The sequence below is a fragment of the Bufo gargarizans genome, chromosome 8 (genome assembly GCF_014858855.1).
Source record: "Bufo gargarizans isolate SCDJY-AF-19 chromosome 8, ASM1485885v1, whole genome shotgun sequence".
NCBI classification, from domain to species: domain Eukaryota; kingdom Metazoa; phylum Chordata; class Amphibia; order Anura; family Bufonidae; genus Bufo; species Bufo gargarizans.
Genome location: NC_058087.1, coordinates 184,058,596 through 184,076,947, shown reverse-complemented (window position 1 = coordinate 184,076,947; position 18,352 = coordinate 184,058,596). Strand labels below are relative to the sequence as shown.

Genomic DNA, 18,352 nt, shown 5'->3' with positions numbered 1-18,352 from the left:
TGTATAGGGTATAGTCACACAGGGTAGATTTGATGCTCGCATAAAACCACGTGCTCAATGCAGATGCTTCTCGATTCAAATAAATACAGGTTCTTTGGTTGCAGAAATTTCAGCATTAAATCTGCTGTGTGTGAATTCACCCACATGATACAATTTTTTAGGGCATCTGTATGTACTGGGGCCAGCCTCACGCCGATTACCTGGACACGTTTATTAACCGTCTGCTCTTACTCTCTCCATGGCACTGACTTTGCACTGCTGGTGTTACGGTTCACTTGCATCATCTCTGTAAATGAACACAATGTGAAATATATTTATAGAACTGGTTTCTTCATAAAACTGTGAATCTCTTCGCTCTGGACATTAACGCTCCTAATCGACTAACTGATATTTAGCTGAGACTTCGTATGACAAAGCAACAACCTGATTTTCAGCCATCGCAGCGTTCACGCCGATTTCCGTCCTTCAGCCAAAGCACACTGGAGGGCTGGGGCCTTGCATCAGGACCATAGTGCAAGGTAACCCGACTCCTCCAGTGCCTTCTACTGAACACAACACTCAGGGTTCAAACCACGACTTCAGGCTCTTCAGCAATACAAACCTATAGGACATCTGCTTCCCCTTCCAGCAGCGACAGATCCATAAGGGACTCATGTAAACCTTTGTTACACCAACTGATGGGTGTTGTAGTAGAACAGCTGGTGTACCAAAGACATCCTAGTTATATTGGTGCATGCGAGGACTCGTCTGTGCTCACAAACCGCTGCATGAACCCACATTTGTGTTGTCAGGCCGGAAATCCACCTCAATAAATGGATTTATCACGAGTACGTGGCTGAGTATTGCTCTATCAATGTGTTTGGTTTTGGAAAAGCTGGACGACGACCAATATGTCTGCCAGAAGTGTTGACACCCAGCGTACTCAGAATCCTGAAATCTGGCTAGGCACAGTGTGACGCATTCCCTGCCTACCTAGGCAGATGTTCCATTCAGGAGTCCAGGAAGGCTGTGTGACAATTCCAGGGGTATCAGTAGTGGCTGTCAACACCTCCCCAGAGCTCATAGGGCATCTAATACGGTTTGGGGCTTTGAAAGAGAATTTCTCACACACATGCATACTGGCTTCAGCTGAGCATGCATGTGTTCTCAAAAAGGGAGAGGGGAGTAAGCTGCTACATGTTAATATCCAACACGCCTGATCCTTCTTTCCTGTAAGAATGGACACATTAGACCAGACATGTCCAAACTGCGGCCCTCCAGCTGTTGCAAAACTACAACTCCCAGCATGCCCTAATAGCTGTAATCAATCTATCCAGGCATGCTGGGAGTTGTAGTTTTGCAACAGCTGGAGGGCCGCAGTTTGGACATGCCTGCATTAGACGGTCGGCTGGTCCTTCTGAGATCAGTGGGTTTGGCCAATATTTGTCTAATGTGTATGGCCACCCATAGACAGCACCCACTGAAGTCAACAGGAGACCACACTTAGTTCAGCCTTGTGTTGCAGCAGCATTACACTCTGCCTACTAGTGAGAGCCCCCCTCTATAAGTTATGTCCTAATGGGTGGATGACCCCCTTTAAAAGTATGGGGAATAAAAATAATAGTATGTACAGAAATACAAATGAGAGAAGACAGTTTACTGATGTTTAATCTCATGGAATATGCATCCATGTTGTGACCATTACAAATCTACACTTCAGGACGGCAGCAGCACAATCTAAACAGATTGAAAATAAGCGCTGCAGAGGCAGTAGTGCAGTACAGTGATTTCAAAGGATAGGCCTCGTCTATAAGCTGCAATGTCATCATCTTAGATTAGGGAATCCTCAGTGCAGCTGACAAGTGCCATGGCCACAACCACCATTAGCGTCAGACGCTTTCTTTGTAATGGTACAGATCGTTCATTGGGTGCACAGTTGCTTCATTTAATATTTTAGGGACACTGAAGCAAAATAAAATATAAAATAATAGCATGGGGGGGGGGGGGGGCGATTATCCTGCAAATGCATTGTTGGCTCATTTCTAAATCTTGAGACACCGTCCATGTGACTATGTGCCCAGGACACAGTGAAATCACATTTCCTATTAATAGCCACATTTCCTGAGACTTATCCAGTGTACGTATCCATTTCCTAAGCAGATCAGAGCTCGCGTATAAATCCAGCCCATCTTCCTCCATTATAATCATTTACAGGTCAGGCAGGCCGGGTATAGGAAAAGCGCTTGAGAACTGCTCCACCTCCTCCTTCAGGGAAGAAATCTTCTCTCTGTGCTTGCCGTCTGATGCCAGTTTGTCCCTAAACTCCTCCAGGGTCGCCTTGGGGTTCATGTCGTTCTGGATCTCTAGAGTGAGCAAGATGCCTGGAAAAACGGAGATCAGTCACAAAATGACCGCCTAAGATTAGATGTCATCCGGCTGCTCCTTGTCTTTAGGCTGATATCACCCGAGCGACATGTGACAGCACGTCACAGCAATATAATGCATTGTGTTCCGGCTCGACCTCGGATCTACCTTGTTTTACTGACATAATGCTGTTAGCACAATTCATTAGATCCGAGGTCGGGCAGGGACACACAGCATTATAATGCTGTAAGGTCCTGTCACAGGAGCAGTGTTCAGCCTAGGAAATACCCAACACACAGAGCACATTTTACAGACTGAACATGCTCGTGTGACATTAGCCTTAGGGTCCATTCACACGTCCGTTTTGGTGTTCCGCATCCGTTCCGATTAAAAACGGAACGTTATGCGGATCCATTCATTTTCAATGGAATCAGCAAATAATCGGACAGCACTCATTGTGCTCTCCGATTCCGTTCCGTTCCGTGGGTTCCGTTATTCGGATCCTGGAAAAAAAATATACCCTGTCCTACTATTTTTCCGATTTTGCGTTCCGTCATCCCATTCTAGTCAATGGATCCGTCGAAAATCTGGAAGACATGCTAAAAGCATCCTCATGTCATCCAGATTTTCGGATCCGCAAAAAACAGGAACGTTTATCTGGAAAGGTAAAAATACTGACGTGTGAATGGACCCTTAGGGCTCGTTCACACGAACGTATGGCTTTTTCAGTATTTTGCGGAACAGCTGGCCCCTGATAGAACAGTACTATATCCTTGTCCGTTATTCGGACAATATTAGGACATGTTCTATCTTTGATTGGAACGGAAAGCATACGGAGTACCTTCCGTTATTTTTGCGGATCCATTGAAATGAATGATTCCGTATACGGAACACAAAAAACGAAAGAAAAAAAAAATATTTGCAGTTTGGGGTGTAACACACGAATGCTAGCTGGAAATGAAATGACTCTGCTCCATGGACCTGCTGCTGCTTCCGCATGTGTGACATATAGTCTGCTACCAGCCAATCAATGAGCTCAGCAGTGACCGTGACTGTTTGTGGCATCCCGCTGATCTTTTATAAATGTCAGAAAACACTTTAATGAGCCAGGCAGAACCACAGCCCATTCCCTGCAGGACACCCAGTAAGAACAGATCCGTCAACAGCAGCATGTGGACAGATTCCGGTAATTAAGTATCAATTACTAATGAAATGAAGAAGAAAAAAAAGAGAGCAAAGATCACCCACATAATGTGACTTAACTACAACCCACCTTGGTGGATGAAGTGCGCAACTTTTTTAAAGTCGTCTTCTCTGAATCCTCGAGAAGTCAAGGCGGGGGATCCCAGTCGAAGGCCGCTGGGAGGAAGGGCGCTCTTGTCACCTGCCAGGGGCGCAGATAGAAAATAATGTCATTTATCAGTGACATGGTGCAGAGTGGCGTCATCAGATTGTCAAATGGATTTCACAGCCTGACTGGCATTCATCACTAACAGGATGTTGAACAAGCAAAAGAGCTGCAGGCACACCACCTTCTGCAGTCAAAAATGTGACGACAATTTATTCAAATACAAGACCATAAAATGGGATCATATGCTTGATAAAATGTGAGTGGAAACATACACCCAGTAAAATTAAATAAACAATAAAATCAATCAAATATATAATCACACAAATCCACTAATTGAGGAGGTATAGAAATTGACTGTAGTCTCTAGATAGAGAGTGACAATGTTCACAAATACATCATCATTGTTCACCCGAGGCCCATAAAAATCATCAAAACTCGATATCCAATATAAAGAAGTCTCAATGTTGGAGACACAGCGATATGTGTATAAAGGAAGTGTAGATAGGAACACAGCCGAATGGACAAGATCACAGCCCAGTGTAAATAAGCGCACAGCAATTCAGAGTTGCCTCACTGAGGCTCTTACCGCGCTGTCGGTGATACAGTGTCCGTTCTGTGTAAAGGCGAATGAGCCAACTCACGTGTGAATTCGGGCACTGGTTCCAGGAGACGGAGGGTAATAAAACTCTGTGAGGACAATTCGCCCAGGACGCTGATTCCACGTGATGGAAGCGCTTAGCTCCGATACTTAGTAGGCGTGTGTAACTGTTTCGGAGGTCAGATGATCCGATCAGCTGGTTTGTTCGTCGGTCAGCTGCTATGGTCATGTGACTCTCAGGTCCTGTCAGTCACAGGTCCTATATGGCAATTCTAAAAATGCTATATTTCTATGAGGGTAAAAGTAATTCTTTGCAGGCAAAGGGGATTCTTTTTCTTTCTGGTCCGGACCAGCAGGGAGTATAGGGAAAACGCAGAATGCCAGACGCGTTTCGAGACGACTTGCCTCTTCCTCAGTGGCTACAAAACTGCGTTCCTCCAAAGGTCTTTTATAGGCCTCATAATTGAGGCACAAATAAAACATGGATTGGATTCAGAGGTGTTACCTATGTATAAAACAGTTCTCAAACAAATATAAAGACGAATCCAAATAAAGAGCACATCTATTATATTCATTTAGAAGAATATGCTATATAAAAGACATATGTATAAATATATATATATATATATACGTAAAAAGTGAAAGGTAAAAAATAAAATTTAAATTCGTTGGACAGCTATAGATCCCTTAATGCATAGTTAGCGCGTTATGCGTACGTCGTATTCTGCTGTTGTTAATGCGTTTTTTTCCTTTTTTCTTTCTTTATTGGTGCATTTTTATTCAGTGCATTATATTTTCTCTATTTTTTCCTTGCTCTACTGGGAGCAAGGGGAGATCATATAACAGCCGGACCCTGATGTCCCATCGATCCCAAGTACCCGCGACTCAAAAATCCTCCTTGATTGTATGCAGGACATGTGCATAATATGATTCCCCCCCTTCCCCCCTCCAATTTGGTTCAACTCTCTCTAGGGCCACATATCTTAATGGGTCCTGGTTATGATGCGTCTTAAAGTGTCTTGATACCGTGTGTTTTTCATACCCTTTACGTATGTTGGCAATATGCTCCGAAATTCTTTTCTTTAATGTCCTTTTCGTCCTCCCTATGTATTGTTTATCACGCGTACACTGGAGTAAATAAATGACATCTGTGGTGTTGCATGTTAGAAAATCTTTGATTTCCTATTTATAATTGTTAGTCGTTGATTTAACCTGTTCTATTTTTTACGATTCTTTGTAATTTTACAATTAGAGCAGGTATCCTCAAACTGCGGCCCTCCAGCTGTTGTAAAACTACAACTCCCACAATGCCCTGCTGTAGGCTGATACCTGTAGGCTGTTCGGGGCATGCTGGGAGATGTAGTTTTGCAACAGCTGGAGGGCCGCAGTTTGAGGATGCCTGAATTAGAGCAACTACCACATCGATAAAAGCCCTGTAAACCTGCCCATTTTGTTAAGGTTCCAGAATTGGTTTTATTTTTATTTTTAAAATTTTCACGGCTAAAGAGGGCACTCTTAGATAAGTGATTTCGGGGCAAATTGGTAGGAGAGGGCCAATTATCTTGACCTCACGTAGGAGGCGCCAGTGAGTTTTAATCAGATTTTCTATCTTCCTATACTGTGAATTAAATGGAAGAAGTCTTATCGTCACTTCTGAATCTTCCTTCCCTTCCATATTGTTTTTTTCTTTAGAAAGCTGCTCTATCCATCGCTTTTACTTTATTAATGGAATTTTGTAACAAACTCGATGGATACTGCTTAGCCTCAAAATTCTTCATCTGTTGGGCCTCTTTTTCAAAGTTTTCTTCTAGTGTGCAGTGACGCTTAAGGCGCCTGAACTGAATCATCGGTATGTTGGCTAACCACATGGGGAGGTGGCAGCTAGTCTGTAACATATAGCTGTTCTGTGTCACCGGTTTGTGATATGTGCTGCAAACTAGTTTATCCTCTACTGTAATCAGTAAATCTAGAAACTCAACCTGTTTTTTATTGATGTTAGCGGTAATGGTTAGGTTCTTCTCATTGTGGTTAAGTTCAGATATAAAGCTTATCAAGTCAGCTTCTCCCCCACTCCAGCTAAAAAGGATATCATCGATATACCTACGCCATAGGACCAGCACCATGATATCCCCTTGCTCCCAGGCCCCAAAAACTCTCCCTCATCCGTGATAATAAACAGTAGAACAAGGGGGGGGGGGGGGGGGTAGAGAAAATATAATGAACTGAATAAAAATGCACCAATAAAAAAAAGAAAAAAGGAAAAAACGCATTAACAACAGCAGAATACAACTATGCATTAAGGGATCTATAGCTGTCCAACAAATTTTTATTTTTTACCTTTCACTTTTACATATATATATATATATATATATATATATTTATACATATTATGTCTTTTATATAGCATATTCTTCTAAATTAATATAATAGATGTGCTCTTTAATTGGATTCGTCTTTATATTTGTTTGAGAACTGTTTTATACATAGGTAACACCTCTGAATCCAATCCATGTTTTATTTGTGCCTCAATTATGAGGCCTATAAAAGACCTTTGGAGGAACGCAGTTTTGTAGCCACTGAGGAAGAGGCAAGTCTCCTCGAAACGCGTCTGGCAATCTGCGTTTTCCCTATACTCCCTGCTGGTCCGGAGCAGAAAGAAAAAGGAAAAAGAATCCCCTTTGCCTGCAAAGAATTACTTTTATCCTCATCGAAATACAGCATTTTTAGAATTGCCATATAGGACCTGTGAGTCACATGACCATAGGAGCTGACCGACGAACAAACCAGCTGATCGGATCATCTGACCTCCGCAACAGTTACACACGCCTACTAAGTATCGGAGCTGAGCGCTTCCATCACGTGGAATCAGCGTCCTGGGCGAATTGTCCTCACAGAGTTTTATTACCCTCCGTCCCTGGAACCAGTGCCCGAATTCACACGTGAGTTGGCTCATTTGCCTTTACACAGAACGGACACTGTATCACCGACAGCGCGGTAAGAGCCTCAGTGAGGCAACTCTCATTTGCTGTGCGCTTATTTACACTGGGCTGTGATCGTGTCCATTCGGCTGTGTTCCTATCTACACTTCCTTTATACACATATCGCTGTGTCTCCAACATTGAGACTTCTTTATATTTGATATCGAGTTTGGATGATTTTTATGGGCCTCGGGTGAACAATGATGATGTATTTGTGAACATTGTCACTCTCTATCTAGAGACTACAGTCAATTTCTATACCTCCTCAATTAGTGGATTTGTGTGATTATATATTTGATTGATTTTATTGTTTATTTTATTTTACTGGGTGTATGTTTCCACTCACATTCCACACACATTTTATCAAGCATATGATCCCATTTTATGGTCTTGTATTTGAATAAATTGTCGTCACATTTTTTTACTCCAGAAGGTGGTGTGCCTCCTCTTTTGCTTGTTCATTACCTTTACCTTATACTGGGTGGGTGACCCAGTGAGCAGTGAACCCACCGTTACCCATCCATCTAGGTGTTTGATCCTCCCATTTGTGCACTTATCCACTAGCAGGATGTTGTTCCATGTGAATCCACTAGATACAGATTTTCCGCCTGTACCCTTTACGTCAGGCCTGGGCACTCACCTGGGCAATTGTTCTTGTTGCAAGAAATGGCGCAGGCGTCGAGGACCTTATGTGCTCGTCCTCCATCTGTCTTCTTGTTCCTCAGGTCGACCAGAATGAGATGATTATCAGAACCCCCTGTGAAGAGATGACGCACAAGTTTCAGTAAAGCCAATCATATATTTTTTTTAACGCAGCCGTATGAGGCCTTGTTTTTTGCCGGATGAGTTGTACTATATGTAACAAATTTTCAATAGATCCAGCGCTTTGGAATTTAAAATAAAACGTAACTTTTATTTACATAAATAAAAGAACTCCATGGTGTCCTCGGGGGATTCATCCCTGCTGCCTTTTTCTTCATACTACGGGAGTGTCTGGATTAGGGCTCATTCACGCGAACGTGTGCTGCCCGTAGCCGTTACACGCAATACACGGGCACCGTTCCGTGTGCATTCCGCATCACGGATGCAGACCCATTCACTTCAATGGGTCTGCAAATCCAGAGATGCAGAACGGAACACTACAGAGCGATTTCTGGGGTTCCGTTCCGTGCCTCCGCAACGCAAAAAGATAGAACTTGCTCTATCTTTTTGTGGAACGGACGAATCGCGGACCCATTCAAGTGAATGGGTCTGCGAACCCCATGCGACTGCCCCACAGATGGTGCCCGTGCATTGCGGACCGGAACTTGCGGTCCACAGCACGGGCTTCAGACGGTCGTGTGAAAAAGCCCTTACTCAAATTGAGGGTGAGCAGTGCAAAAAAAAATAATTTTTCTTTTTTCTTGTGCTATATGCAGTTACCAGTTTTTGGTGCATAATTAGTAACTTCCTTTGAATGTCAGAACAGCACGGATTACGGCGTTTAAAAGTTCAGACAGTGGAGAAATGATCTCCGGCATGTATTACAGCATCCCCGCTCCGGCCCGCAAAGGCACACTACTTGAGGTGTCTGAGCAATCGGTCAGAGTAGAGAACTGCTTTCAGAAAGAGGACCCCCTAGCCCCCATGTATTAAACAGACACCCATGGATGTCCCAGCTGCCATACAACTAATTGACGATGCAGGACAAGATGGCAAGGTTTGTTTCACGTTCCCTGCTGACGTGATGCAAGAGAACACCCACTTCATTAATAAAACAGGTCCTTCATCAGTGTGTTGGCTTCTCTACTGCACGACCGGCTCAGCCTCCTCGCAGTTTACTAAGCACAGCACTGTCCAATTAATAGTAGTAGTGCTTGATAAATCGCAGCTAAGCCCCATTGACTTGAATGGGACCGAGCTGCACCTTGGCCTTGTGACTGATGAACATGACGTCACATGACCTAGGAAGAACAGCTGATCGGCAGGGGTGCTCCGAGTCAGTCGCCCCAAATCTCATATTGATGACCTCTACTGAGGACAGACCATCAATATCAAATTCCCAGAAAACCCCTTTAATGCCTATAAAACATTTGCTTCCATAATATACGGTAATTCTGAAGGTTCCTCACCAGTGACGATGTGATAACCAAGTTCTTTCAGCTCGCTTGTCAATGCCCGGCAATTGGCGACGATCCGTGTCTGGTACAACTTGAATTCTGGGCTCATTGCTTGTTTCAGGGCCACAGCAATACCTGTAATAAGTCACGATATGGAATGTAAACATTTGCTGATCTAGTGGATTTCTCATAAGGATGAGTTGACGGAAAACCCTTTAAATTAGCATGGGCTGTACCTGCAATAGCGTGGATATGGGGTCCACCTTGTAAGCCAGGAAATATTGCTTGATTAATCAGACTCTCGTATTTGTACAGGATATCCTTCCCCGTCTTTGGATCCACGCTGCAGACTCCTGAACAAGAGATTGTGTCAGTACGACTAGCATGAATTCAACCCTCTCTCACCCCGAGGTGGACAACTCACCCTTCCGGTAAAAGATCATGCCAGCACGGCAGCCACGCAGGGTCTTGTGGGTTGTGGTGGTCACAATGTCAGAGTGTTCAAAAGGAGAAGGCACGACACCCGCTGCCACCAGGCCACTAATGTGTGCCATGTCTGCCATGAGAACAGCATTGTTTTCATCAGCAATCGTCCTCATCCGAGCATAGTCCAGATTCCGGGAGTAGCAGCTGACACCTTAGAGAAAAAAATAAATAAATGTTATTTTCACCCCCCTAAATATTATGCCAGCAACACATTAGAAAGAGGTCAAATAAATAGATGAAGGCAGTCCTCACCGGCAATGATCAGTTTGGGATGAAACAAGCGGGCGTTTTCTTCCAGTCTGTCGTAGTCTATATAACCAGTGTCTGGATTCACCTGCACAGAAGTGTAAAATCCATAAACCAAACAGGACACTGACCCCACAGGATAAATTCACCTGCCAAAATATTCAGTGCTGCTGGAGGGGCACGATCCTTCCACTATAGGTATCCTATCCTGTTTATCCCCTAATATCATGACACTGCCCCTGTCACTTGAAGATCTGTCCTCACTAACATAATGATTACGTGGTCACTGTCTCTCGCAAGGTCAACACACTCCTCACCTGCTGCTATTGTCATGATCTGACTGGCTAATAGAGGAAACATGTTTTGTAAGAGTCAACTCTTTCCATATGGAGGACTGCCAACGATGTGAAGGGACTGCCAACGATGTTATGGGACTGCAAACGATGTGAAGGGACTGCAAACGATGTGAAGGGACTGCAAACGATGTGAAGGGACTGGCTGTAATGACCGCACTCACCTTGTAGGGCATGGATTCAAAAAAGATGGATGTGGCAGAGATTTTCTTCTTGTCGGTCATGAAGCCATGGGTAAGGTGCCCCCCATCAGGCAGGTCCAACCCCATAATTCTCCCATGTGGCTCCACCAAAGCAGTGTAAACAGCATAATTTGCAGGGGAACCTGGAATCAGAAATTAAAGGGAACGCACTGGTGAAATCCACAGCAAACAGCCCATTACATGTCCACTTACTCTAAAAGGGAATTGTCCGATCCCCACTGCAATTTTAGTTATGGCCCCAAACAAAGAAAGGCACTTATTCATCGGTGCTGAAGATGCCGTCCCTGCTGGACCGGAAGTGTAACCTATAGTCTGTCGTCATGTGCACCGCTGCAGCTCTTTACTGGCCTCTGCAGTCATGTGCTGCTGAGGGACATGCGAACGCCGAGGACATTAAATGGATGCAGCAGTGCACGTGACCATAGATGGGTGGTCACACTTCTGGTCCCCAGGTGACTGATAGGAGCAGGAATGGGACACCTGCCTTTCTGTGTTTAGGTAGAGCAGATTCGGGGGCCATAATTACAACTGCAGTGAGGGAGCGGTCGGACTACCCCTTTAAATTAACATCATCAAAGACAAAAAGGACTGCATAATTATCACATTGTGGCCTCTCACCTGAATACGGCTTCACATTCACCCCCCATTTCTGGGGGTCCAACCTGTACGTTTTTTTAAAGCTCTCTTCTGACACAGCAGTTCCAACTCATCTACGTGCTCTGTGCCGCCATAGTACCTGTCAGGTTACATACAGGAGATGACAACCAAGAACCTATCCCTGGTCTCCTACAGATAGTAGGTAGATGTATTGGAGTAACACATGACTACATGATCGGACTACACAGGGTTCATTTGTCTGTAACCACAGACAGGGCTGCCATCAGAAATTTTGGGGCCCCTTACACAGATCAAGGCCTGGGCCCCCCCTCCTACCCCGCCCCTTTAGAATCCATCCTGACTCCACCTCCCCTCCACCCCCAAGGAACTACCCCCAATTTCATTATTTTTTTACAACTACAAAGACAGTAAAAAATGATAATCAGCGATTTCAGTAAGGAATTATTTTTTGACCAAATAATATGAAGCCTGCTACCACGACAAGGTAGACTCTTTTAACCACTCCAGGACCGCCGTACGCAGGATTGCGTCCTGCCGGCGGCCCTGCTCTTCTGGGTGGACGCATATACGCGTCCTCCCGCGAGAGCCGAGATTTCCTGTGAACGCGCGCACACAGGCGCGCGCGCTCACAGGAACGGAAGGTAAGCGAGTGGATCTCCAGCCTGCCAGCGGCGATCGCTCGCTGGCAGGCTGGAGATGTGATTTTTTTAACCCCTAACAGGTATATTAGACGCTGTTTTGATAACAGCGTCTAATATACCTGCTACCTGGTCCTCTGGTGGTCCCTTTTGTTTGGATCGACCACCAGAGGACTCAGGCAGCTCACTAAAGTAGCACCAAACACCACTACACTACACCCCCCCCCTGTCACTTATTAACCCTTTATGAACCACTGATCACCCCATATAGACTCCCTGATCACCCCCCTGTCATTGATCACCCCCCTGTCATTTATCACCCCCCTGTAAGGCTCCATTCAGACGTCCGTATGATTTTTACGGATCCACGGATACATGGATCGGATCCGCAAAACGCATACGGACGTCTGAATGGAGCCTTACAGGGGGGTGATCAATGACAAGGGCGTGATCACCCATATAGACTTCCTGATCACTTCCCTGTCATTGATCACGCCCCTGTCATTGATCACCCCCCTGTAAGGCTCCATTCAGACGTCCCCATGATTTTTATGGATCCATGGATACATGGATCGGATCCGCAAAACACATGCGGACGTCTGAATGGAGCCTTACAGGGGGGTGATCAATGACAGAGGGGTGATCACCCATATACACTCCCTGATCACCCCCTGTCATTGATCACCCCCCTGTAAGGCTCCATTCAGACGTCCGCATGATTTTTACGGATCTATGGATACATGGATCGGATCCGCAAAACACATGCGGACGTCTGAATGGAGCCTTACAGGGGGGTGATCAATGACAGAGGGGTGATCACCCATATACACTCCCTGATCACCCCCTGTCATTGATCACCCCCCTGTCATTGATCACCCCCCTGTAAGGCTCCATTCAGACGTCCGTATGTGTTTTGCGGATCCGATCCATGTATCCATAGATCCGTAAAAATCATGCGGACGTCTGAATGGAGCCTTACAGGGGGGTGATCAATGACAGGGGGTGATCAGGGAGTGTATATGGGTGATCACCCCTCTGTCATTGATCACCCCCCTGTCATTGATCACCCCCCTGTAAGGCTCCATTCAGACGTCCGTATGTGTTTTGCGGATCCAATCCATGTATCCATAGATCCGTAAAAATCATGCGGACGTCTGAATGGAGCCTTACAGGGGATGAACATTGACAGAGGGGTGATCACCCATATACACTCCCTGATCACCCCCTGTCATTGATCACCCCCCTGTAAGGCTCCATTCAGACGTCCGCAAGGGTTTTGCGGATCCGATCCATGTATCCGTAAAAATCATACGGACGTCTGAATGGAGCCTTACAGGGGGGTGATCAATGACAGGGGGTGATCAGGGAGTGTATATGGGTGATCACCCCTCTGTCATTGATCACCCCCCTGTCATTGATCACCCCCCTGTAAGGCTCCATTCAGACGTCCGCATGTGTTTTGCGGATCCGATCCGTGGATCCGTAAAAATCATACGGACGTCTGAATGGAGCCTTACCAGGGGGGTGATCAATGACAGGGGGGTGATCAGGGAGTCTATATGGGTGATCACCCCCCTGTCATTGATCACCCCCCTGTCATTGATCACCCCCCTGTCATTGATCACCCCCCCTGTCATTGATCACCCCCCCTGTAAGGCTCCATTCAGACATTTTTTTGGCCCAAGTTAGCGGAAATATCTAATTTTTTTTTTGTTTGTTTTTTCTTACAAAGTCTCATATTCCATTAACTTGTGTCAAAAAATTAAATCTCACATGAACTCGCCATACCCCTCACGGAATCCAAATGCGTAAAATTTTTTAGACATTTATATTCCAGACTTCTTCTCACGCTTTAGGGCCCCTAAAAAGCCAGGGCAGTATAAATACCCCACATGTGACCCCATTTTGGAAAGAAGACACCCCAAGGTATTCGCTGAGGGGCATATTGAGTCCATGAAATATTGAAATTTTTGTCCTAAGTTAGCGGAAAGTGAGACTTTGTGAGAAAAAAAACAAAAAAAAAAAAATCAATTTCCGCTAACTTCTGCAAAAAAAAAAAAATTCTATGAACTCGCCATGCCCCTCATTGAGTACCTTGGGGTGTCTTCTTTCCAAAATGGGGTCACATGTGGGGTATTTATACTGCCCTGGCTTTTTAGGGGCCCTAAAGCGTGAGAAGAAGTCTGGGATCCAAATGTCAAAAAATGCCCTCCTAAAAGGAATTTGGGTTGCTTTGCGCATCTAGGCTGCAAAAAAGTGTCACACATCTGGTATCGCCGTACTCAGGAGAAGTTGGGGAATGTGTTTTGGGGTGTCATTTTACATATACCCATGCTGGGTGAGAGAAATATCTTGGTCAAATGCCAACTTTGTATAAAAAAATTGGAAAAGTTGTCTTTTGCCAAGATATTTCTCTCACCCAGCATAGGTATATGTAAAATGACACCCCAAAACACATTCCCCAACTTCTCCTGAGTACGGCGATACCAGATGTGTGACACTTTTTTGCAGCCAAGGTGGGCAAAGGGGCACATATTCCAAAGTGCACCTTTCGGATTTCGCAGGCCATTTTTTACACATTTTTATTGCAAAGTACTTCTCACACATTTGGGCCCCTAAATTGCCAGGGCAGTATAACTACGCCACAAGTGACCCCATTTTGGAAAGAAGACACCCCAAGGTATTCCGTGAGGGGCATGGCGAGTTCCTAGAATTTTTTATTTTTTGTCGCAAGTTAGTGGAATATGAGACTTTGTAAGAAAAAAATAAATAAAATAAAAATCATCATTTTCCGCTAACTTGTGACAAAAAATAAAAAGTTCTATGAACTCACTATGCCCATCAGCGAACACCTTAGGGTGTCTACTTTCCGAAATGGGGTCATTTGTGGGGTTTTTCTACTGTTTGGGCATTGTAGAACCTCAGGAAACATGACAGGTGCTCAGAAAGTCAGAGCTGCTTCAAAAAGCGGAAATTCACATTTTTGTACCATAGTTTGTAAACGCTATAACTTTTACCCAAACCATTATTTTTTTGCCCAAACATTTTTTTTTTATCAAAGACATGTAGAACAATAAATTTAGCGAAAAATTTATATATGGATGTCGTTTTTTTGCAAAATTTTACAGCTGAAAGTGAAAAATGTCATTTTTTTGCAAAAAAACGTAAAATTTCGATTAATAACAAAAAAAGTTAAAATGTCAGCAGCAATAAAATACCACCAAATGAAAGCTCTATTAGTGAGAAGAAAAGGAGGTAAAATTCATTTGGGTGGTAAGTTGCATGACCGAGCGATAAACGGTGAAAGTAGTGTAGTGCAGAAGTGTAAAAAGTGACCTGGTCATGAAGGGGGTTTCAGCTAGCGGGGCTGAAGTGGTTAAGCAGGACCCTACACTAACACTAACTACACTGCCTGTTCTTATCTGCCCTAGCAATCTTCCCCTGGCACATTTAAGAAAAAACACCATAAAAGCACAAGGTTTACTGTTACACTGTTATGGGGGGATCTGTGGATGACACACTGTTATGGGGGAATCTGTGGGTGACACACTGTTATGGGGGAATCTGTGGATGACACACTGTTATGGGGGAATCTGTGGGTGACACACTGTTATGGGGGAATCTGTGGATGACACACTGTTATGGGGGAATCTGTGGGTGACACACTGTTATGGGGGGAATCTGTGGATGACACACTGTTATGGGGGAATCCCCCCATAACAGACTCAGATTCAGAGCTGCTAGTGCTTGCCTTGCCTCAGCTCTGATTGGTTGGTGGGCGGGGAGGGGAGGGGCTGGCAGAAGCAGCTTCCACTCTAGGATCAGATTACACTCCTCCCTGCTGCCAGCGGCTCTGCTATTGTGTGCTAGGTCAGACTGAGCTGTTTCACACGGATCGGCTCAGTCTGAGGAATCGACTCTTCCGGTTCAGTGAACTGAATCGATTCAAATGAACGATTCGTTCATGAACCAGACATCACTAAAGGAATAATCAATTGCCCCCCTCTAGAGATGCAATAAAGTTCAACTCAAGTCACTTACTTGGACTTATTTTTTTATTGGAACTGGCTGGGCCCCCCCCCAGGGTCCGGGCCCCTTACTGGGGTATTGGCTGTACCCCCCTGATGGCGGCCCTGACCACAGAGACGCACTGTCCTGTATGAGAGCGGCATACACAAAATGGTTGGAGGTTTTTAAGACTATAACCAGTTCACTTTTTATTTTAAGTGCACTGGAGCAACAAAAAATGGTTGCAAAAGTGTTCATGCCCTGTAAGTAACTCAGCCTTAGGCCTCATGCGCACAAACGTATTTTGTTTCTGTGTCCGTTCCGTTTTTTTTGCGGATAGGATGCAGACCCATTAATTTCAATGGTTCCGCAAAAAATGCGTATAGGACACTGTTCTCGATCCGTCCCGGCCGCCACACGGATGTGCGGTCCCCAATGCTTGGAACGGCCATGTGCATGAGGCCTTATATACAGCCGGCTCGACTGTCGCTGCCAGTACGGCTTTTTGTTATAACTGCAAGAACACGATCCCCAAAATCACAATTCCCTTTATAGGGGTTGTGCCAAGTTTATAAATTACATCCTATCCACAGTATAGGAGATAACTAGACCCCCACCAATCCCGAGAACGGGGACCCTGTTCCCTATTCTGATGTTTAGCATGGGCTCTGCCACTCCGTTCATTCTCTGAGGCGCCACCGGAGATAGCCGAGTACGGTGCTGAGCAATTTCCAGCAGTTCTATAGAGAATGAAGGGAGAGGCAGGGAACATGTTCGACCCGCTGCTCCATCAGAACAGGGATCGGTGGGGGTTCCAGCAGTCGGACCCCTAGCGATCAGCTAGTTATCGATAACTTATAACCTTGGCACAACCCCTTTAAAGACCTGGTCAATATCATAACTGACACTATGTGAAAGCTGGAGGCACAGAACGGGCCTGCCCATTATGTTGCAATGCCCCAGAGTCGCCCTCCCACCTTTGTCCTGGGTAACCCTCGGAATACTTGTTGTTCAGACAAGAACCGAGAGCCTGCAGCACGGCACAGCTGGCAAAGTTCTCAGAGGCGATGAGCTCCAGTCCGTAGCGCTGGCGGTGCTTCTCCTTGCGGATAATTTCGTACACCTTTTACAGATAAAATATAAATAATTGTGATTATTAAACGTAAGAAATGCATCCTTTAATGCAGCACCTGATAGTCCGGAAATGCTGACAACCCCCTCTAGCAAGGACACATATAGTCCCATCAGACCCCAGGCACTAGAATGGGGCTGTGCTGCAGATCCCTAGACAGCTGGGTGGCCGGAGCGCTGCTCTGCAGGAAAAGAGTGTAGGGGAGACATCTGTAAACCAACGCAGCGGCCCCTGCATTCTGAGGATGGGTAGAGGTCCCAGAGGTCGGACCCCCGTGATCATATATTGATATCATATCTAGAGATAAGGTAGGACTATCCCTTTAAGAAAGGTTAACTCTACCATAGAAATCTCCAGTATGAATGCGACATGACCTAATGCAGATTCCTGACATTCAGGGTCCATGGAAAGCTGGGTGACAACCGTAGGGTCACCATAATGGATTCCATTAGCCATCATCACCCGGCCTCTGATGTAGGAAAGCAAGAAAACCTGGACGACTCAGGGACTTGGATTTATATATTCTTAAAGGGGTTGTCTGCTCTTTTATTATCGATGACCTATCCTGAGCATATAAAAAAAAAAAAAAAAAGCAGACAACCCCTTTAAGTCTGGTAAAAGCGAAACTCTTACCTCCGGATCATTTGTTTCCAGAGGCTCCAGTACCATCTGGTTATGACGTGTCCATGGATCATGGTGCCCGCCGTTCATCACAGGAGAGTCGGACATTTTTCTGCCTCAGATATTTTACTCCTTAAACAAATAAAAAAATATTGTATTTCAAATTTCTTTTTTCTAGATCGCTGCTTGCTGTCAATGAATGGGAACGTTCTTTCTTACACCTACCTGAGGTACAGTGGTATCTGGTCTCCTCTAAAACAAGATACTGCTTCAATAAAACGGTGCAGTTATTCTGTGCCGATACATTGTAGCAAACACGGGAAACATACAATTGAATACAACTGTCACAAAAACTCAGCTGCGAGAAGCTTGTACAGGGCTTGTACTCACTGACAGCAAGCAGCGGTCTCGCTCAGTATCAGAGACTGAAGTCTGCGTTCCTTTCAGAGTACTGGTGGCCCCTCGGGCCCCTGCACCCCTAAAACTGCTCCATAGGCACCCAAGCAAGACCAAACCAGCTGCATGGACTGGGTGGCACCATTGAGGGGCACCTTGGCACCAACCTTTGCATCAGCTGCTGCTCACCGACCGAGAAACTTCAGGAGTGAAACAACTCGAAAAACAGACAGATATTTCCCTGTAATAACCTGCGCAGGCGCCGCCCTTACTGAGGAGGGT

At 45.2% G+C, this 18,352-nt stretch overlaps 1 protein-coding gene across 1 annotated transcript; it reads right to left on the bottom strand.

The window, feature by feature from the left end:
- Window positions 1-1,629: 1,629 nt before the first annotated feature.
- LOC122945018 (serine hydroxymethyltransferase, cytosolic-like) lies at window positions 1,630-17,997 on the bottom strand. Its single transcript, XM_044303812.1, is given in 12 exon segments — window positions 1,630-2,360; window positions 3,617-3,727; window positions 7,911-8,027; window positions 9,382-9,504; window positions 9,606-9,722; window positions 9,794-10,006; window positions 10,108-10,189; window positions 10,619-10,779; window positions 11,276-11,330; window positions 11,333-11,393; window positions 16,899-17,044; window positions 17,687-17,997. Coding segments are annotated over 12 exon segments (1,455 nt in total). The 5' UTR covers window positions 17,783-17,997; the 3' UTR covers window positions 1,630-2,187.
- Window positions 17,998-18,352: the final 355 nt, after the last annotated feature.